Source organism: Nymphalis io, chromosome 28, assembly GCF_905147045.1.
Source record: "Nymphalis io chromosome 28, ilAglIoxx1.1, whole genome shotgun sequence".
Taxonomy (NCBI): domain Eukaryota; kingdom Metazoa; phylum Arthropoda; class Insecta; order Lepidoptera; family Nymphalidae; genus Nymphalis; species Nymphalis io.
Window position 1 is genome coordinate 1,953,438 of NC_065915.1, and position 19,807 is coordinate 1,973,244.

The 19,807-nt window shown below is 36.2% G+C and overlaps 2 protein-coding genes across 6 annotated transcripts in view; both read left to right on the plus strand.

The window, feature by feature from the left end:
* LOC126779074 (aspartate--tRNA ligase, cytoplasmic-like) overlaps positions 1-8,227 on the plus strand; it is a 66,288-nt gene extending 58,061 nt beyond the window's left edge. The window contains exons 11-12 of one of the 2 annotated variants that reach the window (XM_050502894.1): positions 7,539-7,598; positions 8,056-8,227. In XM_050502894.1, coding sequence (XP_050358851.1) covers positions 7,539-7,598; positions 8,056-8,159 — 164 coding nt within the window. In that variant the 3' untranslated portion in view covers positions 8,160-8,227. The remainder of the gene's footprint in view (positions 1-7,538; positions 7,599-8,055) is intronic. The other variant, XM_050502893.1, reaches the window with a different exon arrangement.
* The window catches only part of LOC126779081 (aspartate--tRNA ligase, cytoplasmic-like), a 66,825-nt gene that overhangs the window by 27,560 nt on the left and 19,458 nt on the right, over positions 1-19,807 (plus strand). The window contains exons 1-4 of one of the 4 annotated variants that reach the window (XM_050502906.1): positions 11,710-11,877; positions 13,947-14,068; positions 14,766-14,925; positions 15,613-15,748. In XM_050502906.1, the coding sequence (XP_050358863.1) occupies positions 13,952-14,068; positions 14,766-14,925; positions 15,613-15,748 (413 nt within the window). In that variant the 5' untranslated portion in view covers positions 11,710-11,877; positions 13,947-13,951. Of the gene's footprint in view, positions 1-11,709; positions 11,878-11,987; positions 12,044-13,946; positions 14,069-14,765; positions 14,926-15,612; positions 15,749-19,807 lie in introns of those variants that run through there. The other 3 variants (XM_050502907.1, XM_050502909.1, XM_050502908.1) reach the window with 3 other exon arrangements.

Here is a 19,807-nt window from a genome sequence, read left to right on the forward strand (position 1 = left end):
TAGTTGTCTACAACTTCGAGTGCAGAATTTCCAACCTTGACTTGAGTGGGTGCAACATGGATGTTCGACATGATTTTCGTCTTGTCCATGTTCATTTTTAGACCCACTTGTTGGGAAACCCTGCTGAGGTCATCGAGCATAGTGCCGAGGTCTTCCAAGGTCTCAGCCATAATTACAATGTCATCGGCAAATCGAAGATGAGTGATGTACTCGCCGTTAATATTGATGCCAAGTCCGTTCCAGTCCAGAAGCTTGAAAACATCTTCCAATGCAGCGGTAAACAGTTTCGGAGATATCACGTCTCCCTGTCTTACACCTCTCTGCAGTTGGATAGGTTTTGAGTTCTGATCCTGGAGTCGGATCGACATGGTGGCGTTCTCGTACAAGCACTTTAACACCCTGATATACCGATAATCAATTTGGCACCTTTGAAGAGAATTCAGCACGGCCCAGGTTTCGATCGAATCAAAGGCTTTCTCATAGTCCACAAACGCTAAGCAAAGTGGCTGGTTATACTCCTCAGTCTTCTGTATAACTTGCCGCAGCGTATGTATGTGGTCTATGGTGCTAAAGCCTTTCCGGAATCCGGCTTGTTCGGGTGGCTGGAAGTCGTCAAGTCTTTGCTCGAGACGATTCGTAATGACTCTCGAAAACAACTTGTAAACATGACTCAGCAGTGAGATGGGCCTGTAATTCTTCAGAAGGGTTTTATCACCCTTCTTAAAGAAAAGTACCACCACACCTCTGTGCCATGCTTTTGGCGTTTGACCTTTGGCAATGACGGAGTTAAAAAGCCTCTGAAGAGCCCTGAGGATCGGTGTACCACCCGCCTTCAGAAGCTCGGCTGTAATACCATCATCACCAGGTGCCTTGTTGTTTTTGAGTTGTCCGAGAGCCATTCTAATCTCGAAAAGACTGACGTCCTGAAAATCTTCAGTGTAGTGTCGGGTTAGTCTTGCTCTGGGATCTGCAGCATGACTACTGACAGGTGATTGAGCTGTCGTGTACAGCTGACCGTAGAACTTCTCAACCTCTTCCAACAGCTCAGATCTTGACGTGACTATTCTGCCATCCTCAGTTTTCAGCCTTGTCAGTTGACTCTGACCAACAGACAGATCTCTGGCGAACACTTTAGAGCCTTTGTTCCGCTCGATGGCCTCTTTAATGCGCATTGTATTAAATTGGCGAGTGTCGCGAGTTAGAGACTTTGAAATCCGTCTGTTGATCAGCCGATAGCCGGCAGCATCAGCTGGGGACGTCAGAATCATTTTCCGTCTTTCCTCCATAAGCCGTAGGGTAGAGGCAGAGATCTTTTTGGTTCCTTTTGTACGGCTGGTCTTGAAGGTCTTAGACCCAGCCGTACGGACAGTTTCCACAAGCCTGTCGTTGTATGTGTCCACTTCCTCGCAGTCTGCTAGGCAATCGAATCGGTTTTGGAGTTCGAGCTGAAAGGCTTCGGGATTTCGGATTTGAAGAGGTGATGGTCGGAGCGTAGACTTCATCAGTCGGGACCTCTGGAGTTTAACATTGATATTTAACGAGCCTCTTACGAGTCTGATCGCTCCCAGTTTTGACTGCATTGATCACGGAGACGTCATTAAATATTTGTCTTCTCGTCGACAAGATGAAGTCTATCTCATTCTTGGTTTTCCCATCAGGGCTCACCCAGGTCCATTTACGCTGACCTGGCTTCTTGAAAAAGGAGTTCATCATAAAGAGTCCCTCCTTCTCCATAAAGTCGGCCAACATCTGGCCCCGAGTGTTGCGGTCTCCAATTCCATGAGGTCCCACCTTTAACTCATCACCGAATCGTTTGCCCAGCTTCGCGTTGAAGTCCCCCATTACAACAGTGAAATGAGTCTTGTTGGTATGTATGGCTTTAGATAAATCCTCATACATGACCTCAACCTCATCGTCGGAGTGTGTCGAAGTCGGCGCGTATACCTGTATGACCTTCAAAGAATACCGCTTGGTGATTCTGAGTATAAGGTACGCCACCCTAGCCGACACACTCTCGATTTTCACAACGTTGTTAACGAGGTACTTGTGGACTATGAACCCGACACCACCTTGAGACAGTTGATCGCCCTCTCGGAAATAGAGAAGGTTACCGGATTTCAGGATCATCGTATCCTCCCCCTGTCTTCGGACTTCGGATAATCCGACGATATCCCAGTGTAACCTGCTCAATTCTTCCTCCAGTTCGATGATCTTCTCGTCGGTCCGCAGTGTACGCGTGTTATATGTTGCCAGGGCCAGAGGTCGTCGGTGTTGGTAACACGAAATCTGCCGGGGATTCTTAGCACCCCCTGCCCCGCCGTTACCACAGCTGTTACCAAGGCTAGGAATAGCAGGGCTGCCGGGGACTAGGGGCCGTGGTTTAGTTGCGCGAATCATGAGGGGATATGCCATAATCGCCACGCTTGGCAGACGGGTTGGCGATCGCAGTAAGTTAGTCATAGTACTCAGAGAGACGCTGCTGCCCGTTCTCTGGTGTATACTCCCTCGGGTCGACTTCTACGCCCCACACGGGATGAGATGGGGTGGTGATATTCGTCGCCGTCACCACACGGCAATATATATATATATATACGTTTTATTGTCCCATAACAGTACATAATATATATTTATATATATATAAAGCCTTTATTATATATATATATATATATTTTATTATATTCTTTGCAGTATGGGCCCCTCTGCTGATGAAGGCCTCCTCCAGCTTCTTCCAACTTTCCCTGTGAACTGCTACCTTCCGCCAGTCGCTCCCTGCTATTTTCGTGAGGTTATCAGCCCATCTTCTCCTCGGTTTGCCTACACTTCTTTTCCCTTGTGGGCCTTTCCAATCTGTAGTTTTAGCTGTCCACCTACCGTCTTTATATCGTTATACGTGGCCAGCCCATTGCCATTTTAATTTTAGAGCTTGCGTAAGGGCATCGGTTATTTTGGTTTTTTGTCTAATGACTTTACTTCTAATTTTGTGTATTTTTCTTATATTCAGTATACTTCTCTCCATGGCTTGTTGTGTTGTTTCGATTTTTTATTTCGCTCTTGTCGTATATTCCCAAGTTTGGCAACCGTCCAGAAGGCAGGGCAGTAAGCAAGCATCTATTACAGTTTTCTTTATGTTTATCGTGTAGTCTCCTTTTAATATTTCTTTAAGTGACCAGAATTTCTTCCACGTTATATTTGATCTTCTTGTGACTTCGTCTTCGTTGTTGGTTTTGTTAAATGAGAAACTTGTTTGCCTAAGTAGATGTAGCTGTCGACATATTCTATTGTGTTTGAGTTTACGTTAATAGGGGTTTTATTGCTGTTTGTCATCATTTTGGTTTTAGTAGCGTTCATTTCTAGGCCTACTTGCGAGCTTTCCTGGTCTAGTGAGCATAGCATTGCTTGTAGTTAATTTGGTGTCTCTGATAGTATGACTATATCATCAGCGAATCTGAGATAGTTTAGATAGCAATTGTTTATACATTTTGTTTTCCAGTCTAGTTTTTGGAATATGTTTTCTAAAACAGCGATAAATAGCTTAGGTGACAAGGGGTCCCCTTGCCTGCCTCCTCTTTCTATTTTTATATCCTCAACTCTTGAATCTAATTTGACATTGATTGTACTGTTATTATATATATATTATAATGTTTATATACTTTGAATTGATATTTAGAGTATTCAATGCTTCCCATATAGAACTGTGGCTGATGCTGTCATACGCTTGGTTGTAGTATATAAAAGCTAGTTATAGAGACTTCTTAAATTCACTATACTTTTCAATAACCTGTTATATTAACTTTATATGGTATAGTATGCTAAATCCGGAACGGAAACCTTGTTCTATAGGCTGAGCATTATCAATATCTTGTGTAATGCGTTTTAGAAGTGTTGATGAAAATACTTTATATAGGTTTGCTGATTGGTCTATAATTATTCAATTCCAGTAGATTGCCCTTTTTATGTAACAATATAATCTCCAACGTGCACCATTGAATTGGCACTGTTTCAGTTTCTAGTGTACGGTAGAATAATTTTGTAAGAGGGCCTAGTAAAATTGGTGCGCCTATTTTTAAGGCTTCATTTGTTATTCCGACAATACCTGGGCTTTTATCTGATTTTAGTTGTTTTAACTGTAAATATACCTCGTCTTCATCTGAAGGTGTTAGTGTTTGTGTGTTTTTATGCTGGTCTGATTCCTTGGCTTTGTTGCTGTTGTTTTCTTTGCTTTTGTATAGTTCTTGGTAAAAAGTAGTTGCTTGATGTATAATATCTTGTCTCGTATTTGCTTCTTTATATTTACCTCCTAATTTTTGTATCCATATTTTACGTAAGTTAACTTCTTTAAACGCCCTTTTTCTACTTCTGAAATTGTTTTAGTTTTTTTGTTATTATTCGTCGTCTATGCTCATTATAATCTCTTCTGATCGCTCTACTGGTTTCCTTGTATAGTCTGCTTAGTTCTTTCTTTGTATTTCTATCCTTATTCTTTTGTATTGCTAATTCACTTCGTTTTTTATTAATGATTTTGTTTCTTCACTGAATATTTTGTATTATTTTTCTTTCTTGGGGCTTTTTCTATTTGTTAAGTTATTTCTGATAGCTTTTTCTAATTCATCGTAATAAGATTGTATGTTTGTAAGCCTTTTAATGTTTTATCTCGTCGTCGGTCTTGAGAATTTTTGGTAGTGCTTTGAAGTTTTTCCTGCTTATTTTCGGTTGGTTTAGGGTGAAAGTTATTCTTATTAGTCTATGATCAGTACGGAATTTAACATTGTTGAGAACTTCATACTTCTGGACTTTTTTTGGGACATTTGTCGTGATGTAGTCGATTTCGTTCATGACTGTTTCGTCTAGAGATTTCCAAGTCCATCTTCTACTGGGTCTTATTTTAAAGTAAGTGTTGATTATAGCCAATTTATATTCCAATGCATAATTTAACAACCGTTCACCTCTTTTATTTCTTTGGCCCAAGCCATAATTTCCCGTGATAAGTTTTTCATTTTCTCTGGGTTGTCCTATATTCGCATTGAAGTCTCCTAATACGACGACCTTTTCATTTGCTGTCGCATGAGCACTTACTAGGTCGTAATAGAATTTTTGGATATCAACCTCACTAGATCCTACTGTTGGTGCATAAGCCTGGATTATAGAAATGTTTGATTTTCCAAAGTTCATTTGTAGTAATGCTACTCTCTCAGAAATCCCAGTAAAATTTGTAATATTATTATTTGTAAAAAGGCATGGAAATACTCCATGCCTTTTTTATAAGAAACCCGACCCCATATAGGCCTTTTGTCTCTACTATGTAGCAAAAAATGTAGCTTGAATATTCTTCTATATGGCATCCCATTCTCCTAACTTCAGAAAGGCCTAATATATCACAACTTCTATTTTCTAGTGGATTTGTGAGTTCTAAGTATCGTTCTGTTGTTGCTAGGGATTTGATATTATAGGTTCCGATTTTTAAAAGATCTTATATTCTTTGTTTCGATTGGTTACATGGTTTTGTGGTTTTGCTAAAGAGTTGTGGTCGTATTCTTCCACGGTGACCAGCCGGCTAGGAAGATGTGTTTCGTGTGTTTTAGTTGGTTCGTCTTTCGTGCTTTTGTGAATTTTTGGAAGTAGCTGGGGTGTTTGTTGCTATGGGTTTTTATGTTGTCTTGTATGTTTGTTTTGTTTTTCCTTTTTAGGAAATTTAATATTCCCGGTTTTACAGCGCTTTCGGATAAACTAGAAGAGCTTTCATCAATGGTCCTCCTGGCTGGCCTAGGCCAGTCTGGGTACGGGCCTCGGGGTTGCCCCCCCTACCCGGGATGGTCCTCCCCGACGGTTCATCCGTCGTGTCGATTCATTTAGGCCCATAGGGCCAGGGTCGTTGTGACCCAGTGGCTATCTTTCTTCATCGGTAATCTTGTTCACTAGTAATGTCGTCCTACCGTGTCTCCAGATCGTCGTCGTCCTCTTCACCGATGCCCGCATCGGCGCTGGTGGTCGGCGACAATAGGAGCTCACGAGGTAACGGACGCCCCTCAGGTGGTCTGGCATGAAGCGGTGCTATACCGTGGAGGTGTACGCTCGCACTGCTATCTGCCTTAGCAAATAGCGAGCGAGCGAGCTTGCGGACGAACTCCTCCACGGTGGGCGTCCTGGTGTCTCGATGGATGACATCATTTCTGACGTACCTCGGAGCTCCTACAATCAAGCGTAGGCGTCGGTTCTGTTGGATCTGAATCCTCCGCTTCTGGTACGCTGAGCAGAGTGCGTACCAGGCGGGGGCCGCATACGTCAGGCGCGAGCGGACGTAGGCACCGTAGACCCTCAGTCTGGTCTTTAATGGAAGCCGCGACGTGAAGAGGGTGTGCAGCTTAGACCGGGCAGCCGCGGCATGACTCACCACCTTGTTAACGGTGGGTATCATGCGCAGCCTGCGGTCCAAGTGACACCCCAGGTAGCAGACTGAGGTCTGCCATCCCACGTCCTGGCCTCGAAAGGTGAGCCGACGCATCGGCTTGTCAGCACCGACAAGCAGAGCGGCCGTCTTATCGACGTTGACAGCCATCCTCCACTTGTCTAGCCAATCCGGTATCAGATCCAACACTCGTTGCATCTTGTTTATTGCGACGATCTGGTGGTAGGACGACGAAAAGAATGCGCTGTCGTCCGCGTACAGGGCCAGCATCACATCCTCTTCACCCTCACGCAGATGGTCGCGGAGGGTAGGGATGTCAGGTCGGGTCAATAAAAATTTATTGGGTTTTTCTGCCAGAAAATTCTCAGTAGCAGCCCGGAGTCTGAAAGTTGGATATGTTCACTCCTGTGCCTCGGAAAGTACGTAAAGCCGTTGGTCCTGCGCCTGAACTCTTTCCAGTCGTGTCGGATTGCCGTCCCATCGGATTGTTAGGGAATAGAGAGTTAGGGAATAGAGAGTGCACCTGTGTTTGCGCACACTCTTGTGCACTATAATATCTCCTGCGTAGTTGGCTAATCTCTCTTGAGAATGACCGCCGTGGCCGTAATCGGTCTGGAGGACATTATTATTATTAAAATTTATTAAGAAACGCTTAGTTTTTACTGTTTTTATTATGACTTAAAAATACTTAAACAAAGATCAATATACAATTATAATATATATATATATATATATATATGTATATGTATATATTAAATTAAATATATAATGAAAATAAATAGACACAAAATACAAATTAAGAAAAATACATGTCCATCCAAAAGATTGTGAAGAGACCAAGACGCTGACCTTGTTACCTCTGGTTTTACTTGCCTTTCCATTTAATCTCGACATCTTTGAAGGTCTCGTGTGGAAACCAACATGTTTCTGATGAATTTCTTTAAATCTATTGTATTAAGGGTTTTTTTTAATTCTTCCACTTGTAAACTAATATACAGTAGTTTAGCGTGGTAGAAATAATCTACAATGTTTTTCTTAATATACAGGAAGTCACTGCCCATTAGTGGGATAAGGATTATGCAATATTATTGTTCCTGGCTATCTATGTTTACATAACTTGTTTTTTTTTTCTCAGATATCAGCAAAATCGCGGCGTATATAGAGTCGTTCAGGCTGGGCTGTCCTCCTCATGCCGGTAATATATTTATCTTTTTCTAGATATTAGATTGGGCTACGTTACGCTTAGGTATATAGGCTCAGTCATCATCTACATTGACACTATGAAATATTAACAGCGGGACCAAGTATCGTGATTATTAACAGGATATCTATGCCCAGCTATGGGATCTTCACGGGCTGTTGTTGTTGTACGCTTAAATACAACAACACAACACCACCAACAATTGTTACGTCTCGTAATTTGGGTATAAAGTCGTCACCCAGCATTTATAATTTTCGGCAGTTTAGCTGTGGTTTTTACCGTCGATAATTTTTTTGTAATAAACAGGCTAGAGTTAGAGAAAGCTTTAGACTTTCCGATAGTGAGAGTCAGGAAATAGAGTGCATTCATATTTGCGCAGACTTGTGCAAGACTTGTGCTTCGGTCAAGAGAACATTATTTTTCTATAATATAATAATTAATCTTTTTGTAGGAGGCGGTATTGGTCTGGAGCGTGTGGTGATGCTGTTCCTGGGTCTGGACAATATCCGGAAGACGTCGATGTTCCCGCGCGACCCTAAACGAGTCACTCCTTAAAATGTTTTTATACAACCTATATATTGAAGAAAAATATTGTTTATAAATAAAATTGTATGCATAAATTATTCCGATTTTTATTTATTTGATCGATTCCATTTTTATGTACCAACAGTACAGAATAATATTTATTACGATAAAGTTTAATTTCTACTAAAAAAAATATGATTTTATGTTTTTTCCTCTTTCTTATTAGTCGATCTGTATCCTGTCAGCTAGTACTTTTATGCAATGGTTCAGTTTATATCATATAATTTTTCCTCTAATCATTGTTAAATTGTTGCAAATAGATTTTCGTGCTATAATATAAATATATACATGAAAATAATAGACTATCATATTTTTTCTAATATTCATAATAAAGCGATCTGATTCAGGAAAGGTTTTATTTTTAATGTGTGTGTACACAATAAATTGAGCGGAAATTTACTTGGTGCTTTTGAAAATACAACCTGGTTTACAGATTTAAAAAAAGCTTGATCTTTTATGTGCTTTTTTGTCTACATTATGAAATGGTAGATTTTTCTGACCGGTCAGGGTAGAAGTGTGGACTAGTCAATATTATACGTTCTTCTCTATCTGCGGTTTGTCAAAAAATAATTTTACAAAACTGATTTAAAATGAATGTATTTATACATTTATTATGGTTGTTTAAAAATTACTTTATAAGACGATAAATAAGCGTGCCGTCATAATAATAATAATAATAAAGGCTTTATATATATATAAATATATATTATGTACTGTTATGGGACAATAAAACGTATATTTATATATATAATAAAATATTTATATATATAGTAAAATATTGCAGTAGTATCTCTCATATATATATATATGAGAGATACTACTGCAATATTTTTTTCTCTCATAAGAGAGAAAAAAATATTGCAGTATGGGCCCCTCCGCTGATGAAGGCCTCCTCCAGCTTCTTCCAACTTTCCCTGTGAACTGCTACCTTCCGCCAGTCGCTCCCTGCTATTTTCGTGAGGTCATCAGCCCATCTTCTCCTCGGTTTGCCGTAGAAAAGAAGTGTTTCTTTTCCCTTGTGGGCCTTTCCAATCTGTAGTTTTAACTGTCCACCTACCGTCTTTATATCGTTATACGTGGCCAGCCCATTGCCATTTTAATTTTAGAACTTGCGTAAGGGTTATTTTGGTTTTTTGTCATTAGACAAAAGTGAAGTCATTAGACTTCACTTCTAATTTTGTGTATTTTTCTTATATTCAGTATACTTCTCTCCATGGCTTGTTGTGTTGTTTCGATTTTTTATTTCGCTCTTGTCGTATATTCCCAAGTTTGGCAACCGTCCAGAAGGCAGGGCAGTAAGCAAGCATCTATTACAGTTTTCTTTATGTTTATCGTGTAGTCTCCTTTTAATATTTCTTTAAGTGACCAGAATTTCTTCCACGTTATATTTGATCTTCTTGTGACTTCGTCTTCGTTGTTGGTTTTGTTAAATGAGAAACTTGTTTGCCTAAGTAGATGTAGCTGTTGACATATTCTTATTGTGTTTGAGTTTACGTTAATAGGGGTTTTATTGCTGTTTGTCATAATTTTGGTTTTAGTAGCGTTCATTTCTAGGCCTACTTGCGAGCTTTCCTGGTCTAGTGAGCATAGCATTGCTTGTAGTTAATTTGGTGTCTCTGATAGTATGACTATATCATCAGCGAATCTGAGATAGTTTAGATAGCAATTGTTTATACATTTTGTTTTCCAGTCTAGTTTTTGGAATATGTTTTCTAAAACAGCGATAAATAGCTTAGGTGACAAGGGGTCCCCTTGCCTGACTCCTCTTTCTATTTTTATATCCTCAACTCTTGAGTCTAATTTGACATTGATTGTACTGTTATTATATATATATTTTAATGTTTCTATACTTTGAATTAATATTTAGAGTATTCAATGCTTCCCATATAGAACTGTGGCTGATGCTGTCATACGCTTGGTTGTAGTATATAAAAGCTAGTTATAGAGACTTCTTAAATTCACTATACTTTTCAATAACCTGTTATATTAACTGTATATGGTCTAGTATGCTAAATCCGGAACGGAAACCGGCTTGTTCTATAGGCTGTGCATTATCAATATCTTGTGTAATGCGTTTTAGAAGTGTTGATGAAAATATTTTATATAGGTTTGCTGATTGGTCTATAATTATTCAATTCCAGTAGATTGCCCTTTTTATGTAACAATATAATCTCCAACGTGCACCATTGAATTGGCACTGTTTCAGTTTCTAGTGTACGGTAGAATAATTTTGTAAGAGGGCCTAGTAAAATTGGTGCGCCTATTTTTAAGGCTTCATTTGTTATTCCGACAATACCTGGGCTTTTATCTGATTTTAGTTGTTTTAACTGTAAATATACCTCGTCTTCATCTGAAGGTGTTAGTGTTTGTGTGTTTTTATGCTGGTCTGATTCCTTGGCTTTGTTGCTGTTGTTTTCTTTGCTTTTGTATAGTTCTTGGTAAAAAGTAGTTGCTTGATGTATAATATCTTGTCTCGTATTTGCTTCTTTATATTTACCTCCTAATTTTTGTATCCATATTTTACGTAAGTTAACTTCTTTAAACGCCCTTTTTCTACTTCTGAAATTGTTTTAGTTTTTTTGTTATTATTCGTCGTCTATGCTCATTATAATCTCTTCTGATCGCTCTACTGGTTTCCTTGTATAGTCTGCATAGTTCTTTCTTTGTATTTCTATCCTTATTCTTTTGTATTGCTAATTCACTTCGTTTTTTATTAATGATTTTGTTTCTTCACTGAATATTTTGTATTAATTTTCTTTCTTGGGGCTGTTTCTATTTGTTAAGTTATTTCTGATAGTCCCCAATATTAAGCGCTCCTGGAATATTTGCAGTGAATACGGGCATTTTGATTTTGAATATATCGAGTTTATGTTATAATACGCCCCAGTTCTCTTCAAGTCAGGGCCGGTTATATTCTTGGTCATTTTGAACAAAAAATTTATACATAACACCGATTTATTTGATGTTTGTTATTAATTTACTTTTCTGTTAAGTAAATTGACAAATGTCAAAAAATAAAACTCATATTTTTTTGGCAAAAAGAAAAAAAGGATTTATTCTGATATATAATTCTGCATATATTTGTTCTAGCAAAGTTATGTCCATTTAAAATATAAAGCCACTTGGCTAGCACGTTATAACGTATATACATTAGACCAGTACTAGCTTTTCTATGGTAAGTCTTAATATAATTCTACATCCAAATCTATCATACACCAAAATAACTCAAAAAAATCTCAAATGTTAAACCTTCTATTACTGTGACCCAGTACCTCAGCCCCATGAACATAATATACGAGCATAAATATATTATGTTTACCCAACCAAGACCGAACACAATACAACAAAAAGAGATATAAAATATTTTCATAATTCAATATACTGAACCATCTTTACTCATTTGATTTCTGCTTATTTTGGACCAAAATTGCAAAAACTTCGAATTCATATCATAACAAACTGTCAAAATTGACATTTACAGTTGTCAAATCAGACAAATCAAATTTGCCTGCCAAAAATACATTGTGGGTTGTGAGCTATCTATGAGTGGAACTGAAATGCCAATTTCACCGGAAAGTAGAACATAACCTCACCTATTAATAACATAAACCGAAGTTTGTTCAACACTTAAGTTTTATCTTTTGCCTTATCAAATAAATAGTGCAAATTAAAAAAAAAAACAAATAAGGTAAGAACTGCTAAGTACCTGTTGAAAGTATGATGAAATGTTGTGAAGTTCATTTAATTGTATCATTTTGACTTTGTTGGAAAGTTAAATTACTATAAATATACTATATGTTATAGGTCATTTGATTGTGAGTAATCAGTGCATTATATTAAAAGATAAAAAAATTGTAAGTACTGTTTAAATTAAATTTCTTATAAACTTTATAATTTCATAAACTTAAGTTTAAATATTTGTTTATTTTTCTTTGTAATTTGAATGTACTCAATTCATTATTTTAACTTAATCAAAAAGTATATATACACCTTTGGTCTAATACTTGGTGTATTAGTGCAAGCCTGTCTAGGTAGGTACCCACTCAATATATTCTAGTACCAAACAGCAATATACAGTATTGTTTGTTCCAATTTTAAGTGTGTGCCAGTGAAACTAGAGGTACAAGTGACATGGTGATTCATTTCCCAAGATGAATGGTGCAGTAACTAAGTGCAAGCACTAGTTAATGTTATTTCTTAAATGCCAATGTCTGTGGGTGGTGCTGACCATTTACGATTATGTGGCCTTTCCACCAACCTATTCAGCTTAAAAAGTAAAACAGCTTAGTGCAAATCATAAGATTTTCCTTGTTATGAAACTGGTCGAAACAAATAATTATTGTTTTAAATATATTTTTAAATAGTGTATAAGTTAGTACTTACATTATACAGCCAGTCTACAGGCCATTTTTAATTAAGTGATATATAGAAAAATAATTGAAATTGAAATAAATTACTTGAAAAATCTTTTAATATATTTAAATTCCACTAGGACTCAGCCGGTTTTTTATGAAACATACTTATATATATATATAAAATAGATATATGTAATTGTATTATATTGCATATTTTATGCATGACACGGCATAAAAGTGGTCTATTATTGCTATAAAATAAAATCTCAACTGATTTAATTTTTAAACCATTGTTTTAAAATAATAAATTCCTGTGTTTGATGAGAGCATGAAATAAAATTTATTTAGAAGTAATCTTTTATGGGTGGTATGTTAACAAATAAAATGAATATACAGGGTTACAGGGTAATAGTCACGAAGTTGTAAGAAACAGAGTCCAGTAAACAAAGCGGTTTTTTTCAAAAATTTAAGAGATCAATATTCACTAAAGCGCGTCCACACTATACGAGCAGTGCAAGTACAGTGAGTATTATGTACCCCGACAAGGTTTTATTACTCTTATTCCTAAAAGAAATGAGATAAAAGGAAATTAGAAAAAATGACGGTAAATTCAAAGGAATTGATAATAGTATTCCACAAACAGCTCTGGTTTATCTCTCCTTTTTTACCTATTACCCCTATTAAAAATAATCTTTAACTACTTTGCATTGAGGTCCTTTTGTCTTTGATCCAGATTTAATTTCTTAACAATAGCATTTCTTAGAATTTCCTACCTGGTCTCTTTGTTATCTAATTTTCTCCTGAGTTTATGATTGTTACTGTATTTTTTATGTACCGATGGATAGCTAAGGAAACGCAGATGTTTTTAAAATGATCCGCACGATAAGAGCCATAGTGATTTTTACAAAAAAATTGCGAGTAACTTAAAGAATCAAAATTAAAAATCGAAAAGTTGTACAGTTTTGGATCTGTAATTTAAAAATGCTTGAAGATTGTTTTTGTTTTATAACTGGTTATTATTAACTAGGATGTACCCTAGCAAGAAATACAAAAAAAAATAGGGAAAATACGTTAATTTTTTTTTTATTGAATTTTAGAATCTTAAACATCCTTTAAATAAAAAAAATATTAAAAAATTAATAACTCGAAAACGATACACTTTTGCATAAGCATTTTGGGGGTCATTTGATAGCTATTGTCCTGAACTATAACCCTTTAAAAGGATCGTGACATATTACCCTGTAACCCTGTATATATAATCAATTTGTTTAAAACAAACATTGAACTTATCTTACAAAGTTGACAATCGTTTTTTGATCTCTCTTTTAAGTAAAGTCACCTAAATCAAGAAGAAATATATTCATTAATAATATAATAATAAAAATGTTTTTTATTTTCTAAGATAGAATGGTTTTGTCGGAAGTAACTCAACCAACTGCAGAGGGAGATGCAGCACCCAGTAAGAAAGCAGCAAAGAAAGCAGCCAAAGCTGCTGAAAAACAACAGAAAAAGGCAGAACATAAGGTGCTTATATGACCTTAACAATTACACTACACCTGGTGGCAGCTTTGTGCAAGGCCACTGCATACCACCCACTCATCATATATTCTATTGCCAAACAGCAATACTTATTGTTGTGTTACGGTTTGAAGAGTTGGTGACCCAGTGTAACTTCAGGCACCAAGCAAATAAAATCTTAGTTCCCCAGTTTGTTGGCGCATTGGCGCATTTGATGATTATTATTATTATTGGATTACTCCAAGATATAATTTAGCCCTTATTTCATCGAAACTTTTTAGAATTTTTAACCCGTGCTATATTTGGATGGGCTGGTAAAAACCATGTGTTCAACTGCTAGTAATAAATGGCGAGTCGTTTAGCGTGTTTGGTAGATACTTGCCTTTCGCGCCGCAGGCCGTGGGTTCGACTCCCACTCAGGTTAGACATTTGTGTATATAAACATGTCTGTTTGTCCTGAGTCTGTAATTATCTATATAAGTATGTACTTACAAAAGAAAAGTATTAAATATATAGTATACCAGTTGTCTGGTTTCCATAGTAAGAGCTCTGCTTAGTGTGGGATCAGATGGCCGTGTGTGAATAATGACTCAGGATATTATTATTATTAATGAAAAATAATGTAAAAGTAGAAAAAAAATATGTGTACAGCTTATAATATTGTAAATTATATTAATTTTATACTCATTAAATTTTTTTTTAGGCCTCTGCCCCTGAAACCGATACAACTGAATTAGATATATCTGAAGGAAAATATGGTATTCTAAAAATGATACAATCAACCGGTGAGCATAGAGACCGTGCATATTTCGATGTCAAAAGTCTTGGAGTGCATTTGAAAGGAAAATATGTGTGGATTAGAGGTACGAACATTATGTTTTATAAAAATTCTTAATTATTATATTTAATTACATAATTATAAAGAACACATGTAAGAAAAACGAAATTATAGTTACAAATATTTTAACTTTGCCTCTCTGAAGTTTGAAGATAGACGTTTCTTAATATATTAGATTATTTGTAACTGGCAGTTTTGATAAAGGTTTTGAAATTGGAATGAGGTAATATAGTAAATTAAAATTTGTTAATCTTAACTGAAATTGTCGGTAATACTTAGACAGGCAACACTGACTTTAGTAGATACATTTGGGGACTGACAACATTGTAAGGAAACTTGTGCCAGGTCTGTCATGTGTAGCCACTATGCTAGAGCAATGCAATGGAATAGGGTTCTAAACCATTAGCCCAATAGTGGGACATTTACTATTTTATTTAATGGGACTTTAATTCTAGAAGCAACATTTATTTGGTGATTTTTTTTATTAAATTATATAATTTTAAGAATTTTATTTTAATAACAAGCCATATATAAAAAAAAAAGATTAACAACATATTGTTACCCATTTAAAGTCTAATTCAGCATGAATTTTTATTTAAATAACTTTATACTACAAAAATCCAAATATTATTTTCAATTCCCAATTTAAACTTCCCGACTGAATTATTTTCATTATATGGAAATATTAATGATTTAATGTTTTAATTTTCAGCGCGCTTACAAACATCCAGAGCTAAAGGAATGCAATGCTTTGCTGTTCTTCGACAGAATTCAAGTACCGTTCAAGTGTTAATCAATGTGAACGAAAAACTCTCTATCAGTAAGCAGATGGTGAAATTTACTGGCAAGTGAGTTAATATTTCATTCAAGTAATCTAGTCTTATATCACCATATAACGTCTGGTACAGGATAAATGAGTTGGCAACATTGATTTTATAGTCATAATATAAAAAAAGAAACATTGGCTTATCTTGACTGTTCTTTATCAGAAATATTTTAATTGATAAAAATATAATAGAAATTATATGTGTATAGTATGAAAACTAATATACTTAACTGGAATAATAGTAATATTTTGATCGTACGTGACATTAATTTGACATAGGAATAGAATGGGGGTAAAATCCTTAAGAATGACAATCCTTTTGGTATTTCCTGAGATTAGTTTGAACTTCTAAGAGAGATGCGATAACGAAATGTAATACAGATTACAATTATAACGATGTACATCTAAAACTGTTCCAATTAAAAATGATAGTTTATTTAAAATATCGAATAATTAGGATTTATTTTAAAACGAAACTTATTTATTTATAAAATTTTCTCTTAGAAATTAGGAAGATGAGTTTATTTTTTTTATGTTCTCAAAAAATTATATTTAAAATAAAAAAAAAAATACTGGCTAATGAATTTTTACGATATCTGCAAAAATGATTTTTTTTGAGCGACCGATCGACGCGTGACGTCATATCGCCCAACGTCGCTCGCTCGCCCATACGATTTCGCCTGTATTTTCGCGTTATTCTTGATTCGGTTAGTATAAAAAAAAACTTTCATACATTTATTATACAGTACCATAGCACACTAATTCAACAAATAGAACTCGGGAAAAATACTTTTTCCATATATATTATCAAAAAAAACAAGTAGATATTTTCGTGATGAGCATTTTAATAATAATAATAATATAATAATAATATCCTGGGACATTTTTCACACACGGCCATCTGATCCCAAATTAAGCTTGTACAAAGCTTGTGCTATGGAAACCAAGCAACTGATATACTACATATACTACTTTTCTTTTGTAAATACATACTTATATAGATAATTACACCCAGACTCGGGACAAACAGACATGTTCATGCACACAAATATCTGTCCTGGGTGGGAATCGAACCCACAACCTTCGGCGTGAAAGGCAAGTGTCTACCAACCACGCCAACCGGCTCGTCAAATGTAACCTTAGAAGTAAAATTTGTCGTATTTACAAGTTTTTAGTTTGAGGAATCAATCAATTATTTTTTACAGGCTAGTTATATGTATTCGTTTAATATAAACATAATTCGGAATGTTCGTAATACGGGCTTGATACGTTGAATACCGATACTGTTGTCATAAGAGTTTGTATCGATGAAAAATGCATTTCAACGTTTATCTTAAGTTTATTGTTAATCTTGAAGATAACTTGTGAACAACGCCGTATCGTTGATGGTATGCGTTGAAAAAATCCCTAATGACTGTGACCCATTGAAATTGATTTTTACCATATTAGGTTCCTTTGAAAGTCAAATATTTAGTCTAATATAGTACGTATGATACAAATGAAATCAGATAATTCTTTATTCAAATAGGCTTATAAGGGCACTTTTGAATATTTGGGTATTAAATTAAATGTAAAGTTACTACCGGTAATCTCATGGTTTACTTGAGCGATGGGCTGATTCAGTTGAGTCTAAACCACCTCTTGGACTCAACTACAACAAAATTAGCAGTTAGTCTGTACGTGGAAAAAGCCTTTGATTGGGCTTCCCAGGAAATAATGCAACTGGATCACCAATTTTGCCAGATCGGACCATCAAGGTCATTGTCGACGGTGCATGTTCTTACTTAAAATTCGTCAATTCTGGTGTTCCACAAGGCTTTGTGTTATCACCTACTCTGCTTCTTCTGCATATTAATGACATGTGCAAATTAGCAATATTCAATGTTGGCAGATGACAGCACTGTAGACGCCTTGTACATCGGCCATGAGTATAAACTTACATACACGAGTATAAACTTGTGTCTGAAATCACAAGTGCTTATTAACCAAAGTCTGAGATTGGGGCCAACCAAATTTGGTACAACTCAACCCCAATACGATACAAGTTTGCGCTATGACTTCTAAAATGTCACCTTTTTTCATATCCCCTTCATTTTGAGAATACCACCTCGCTGCTAAATCCAGTATCGGGATGTTAGGGTCCGCGGTCTATTGGAAGGTGAAGCCAAATTAGCCTCTAGAAGCTTTGTTTGCTCAACAAGGTAAGACAGTACTTCACGTCAGCTTCTCGCCTAAAATTCTACAAGGCGAAAATTCGGCCCCACATGGAGTGCTCTCATCTCTGGTCGGAAGAGATGGCACTTTGCATATTCTATTGCATATATAATCCACTACTACAACGCTATTTTTAAAGCATTTCCTGCCTCGCACAGACACTCTGCGGCACCATATTACCCGGCGACTTTTTCGAACCATTATGACATAGAAACCTTTGAGAAAAGAGCCTACTCATTCCTTAAAGGCTGGCAACGCACCTGCAAGTACTTCGGTGTTGCAGGTGTCCTTTGGTAGTCATCATAATCGACAGACGTAGTCACTTTCCATCAGTTGAGCCTCCTGCTTGTTTGCCCCCCTTTTACATAAAAAAGGTTTATTTCATTACAAGTAGGCTCCTCACATCGCTATGTGACTAATGCCATAATATGTTTGCATCCTTCACATTCGAGATTGTTAATTTCATTTGTACTTTCATCACAAGCAAATTTACAATAATATGCCGTGGCTCTGTATCGTAACTATCGCGACCCGAATTGTGTACGTAAAATTAAAATATAGGAAATGTATATCATATTCTATATCAATATTATCTTCTATCGAAAACGGAAAGCACTAGTATCTCTACGAGAAGAGTACGTACGGACTTATTGTCGATCACAGTTATGATCAATCTGCATTAACAAAATATTAAAATAAACAATAATAATAAGCTCACTAATATATTCCGCGTGATTTGCGAAAGAATCATAATCCGCAATCATAAGATCGACTTTCGGTAGATTGCTTGTTAGTCTACGTGAAAATACTGCTCTTATTTTAGCATAAAATAATATATTTATAATCGTTCTAATATTATTATAAGTGAAAGAACGTATTTGGGGCGTCTAATTAAAAAGAGGGATAAAATAAATACGAAATTATCAACGCGCGTATCGCAAAAGAGTCGCCCGCAATAACGATTGGGCGAAGTGACGTCACAGTCAAAACTCGGACGGAACAAGAATAGGCATGATGACTGATTTTGAAATAACCTTCTATAATGTAGGTGCACGTCTACTATTACTGAAAATAATTTTATTTCAGTAATAAATTAACTGTTTACGCAAATAATTATATTTTCATTTACCTATTTTGAATTTCGCTCGAAAACACCCGCAGGTGTACCACGCCTGCACGTGACGTCACGCCTCAATAAACGACAGTAAATGTTGTATTATGTCTATACTCAACGAAGTAAGTCAGAAAATATTGCGTTTTTCCTAAGGTTAAAAATGAATTCCAAAGTTTACAAGTGGTGTGCGGTCCCTCTGTGTAAAAATTTCACTGGTGGTAGGGCTTTGTGCAAGCTCGTCTGGGTAGGTACCACCCACTCATCAGATATTCTACCGCAAAACAGCAATACTTGATATTGTTGTGTTCCGGTTTGAAGGGTGAGTGAGCCAGTGTAATTACAGGCACAAGGGACATAAAATCTTAGTTCCCAAGGTTGGTGGCGCATTGGATATGTAAGCGATGGTTGACATTTCTTACAATGCCAATGTCTAAGAGCGTTGGTGACCACTTACCATCAGGTGGCCCATATGCTCGTCCGCCTTCCTATTCTATAAAAAAAAAAAAAATACATTCGAATGCCAACCAGATCGAAGAACAATCTACAGAAGCAGAACGACCATATATAAGTAAGCAACGAAAGATGATAGTTCTTGAAGAATGTGAAAAGCAATTAAAAGAAAGTATGGTTACAGGACATTTTGAAGAAATTGCAAATTGAGGCAGAGATTCATAAAGATTTATTATATATTTATGAAATTTATATATTTATGAATTTAGATTTATAGAAGTATTCGTAAATATGTCAATTCAA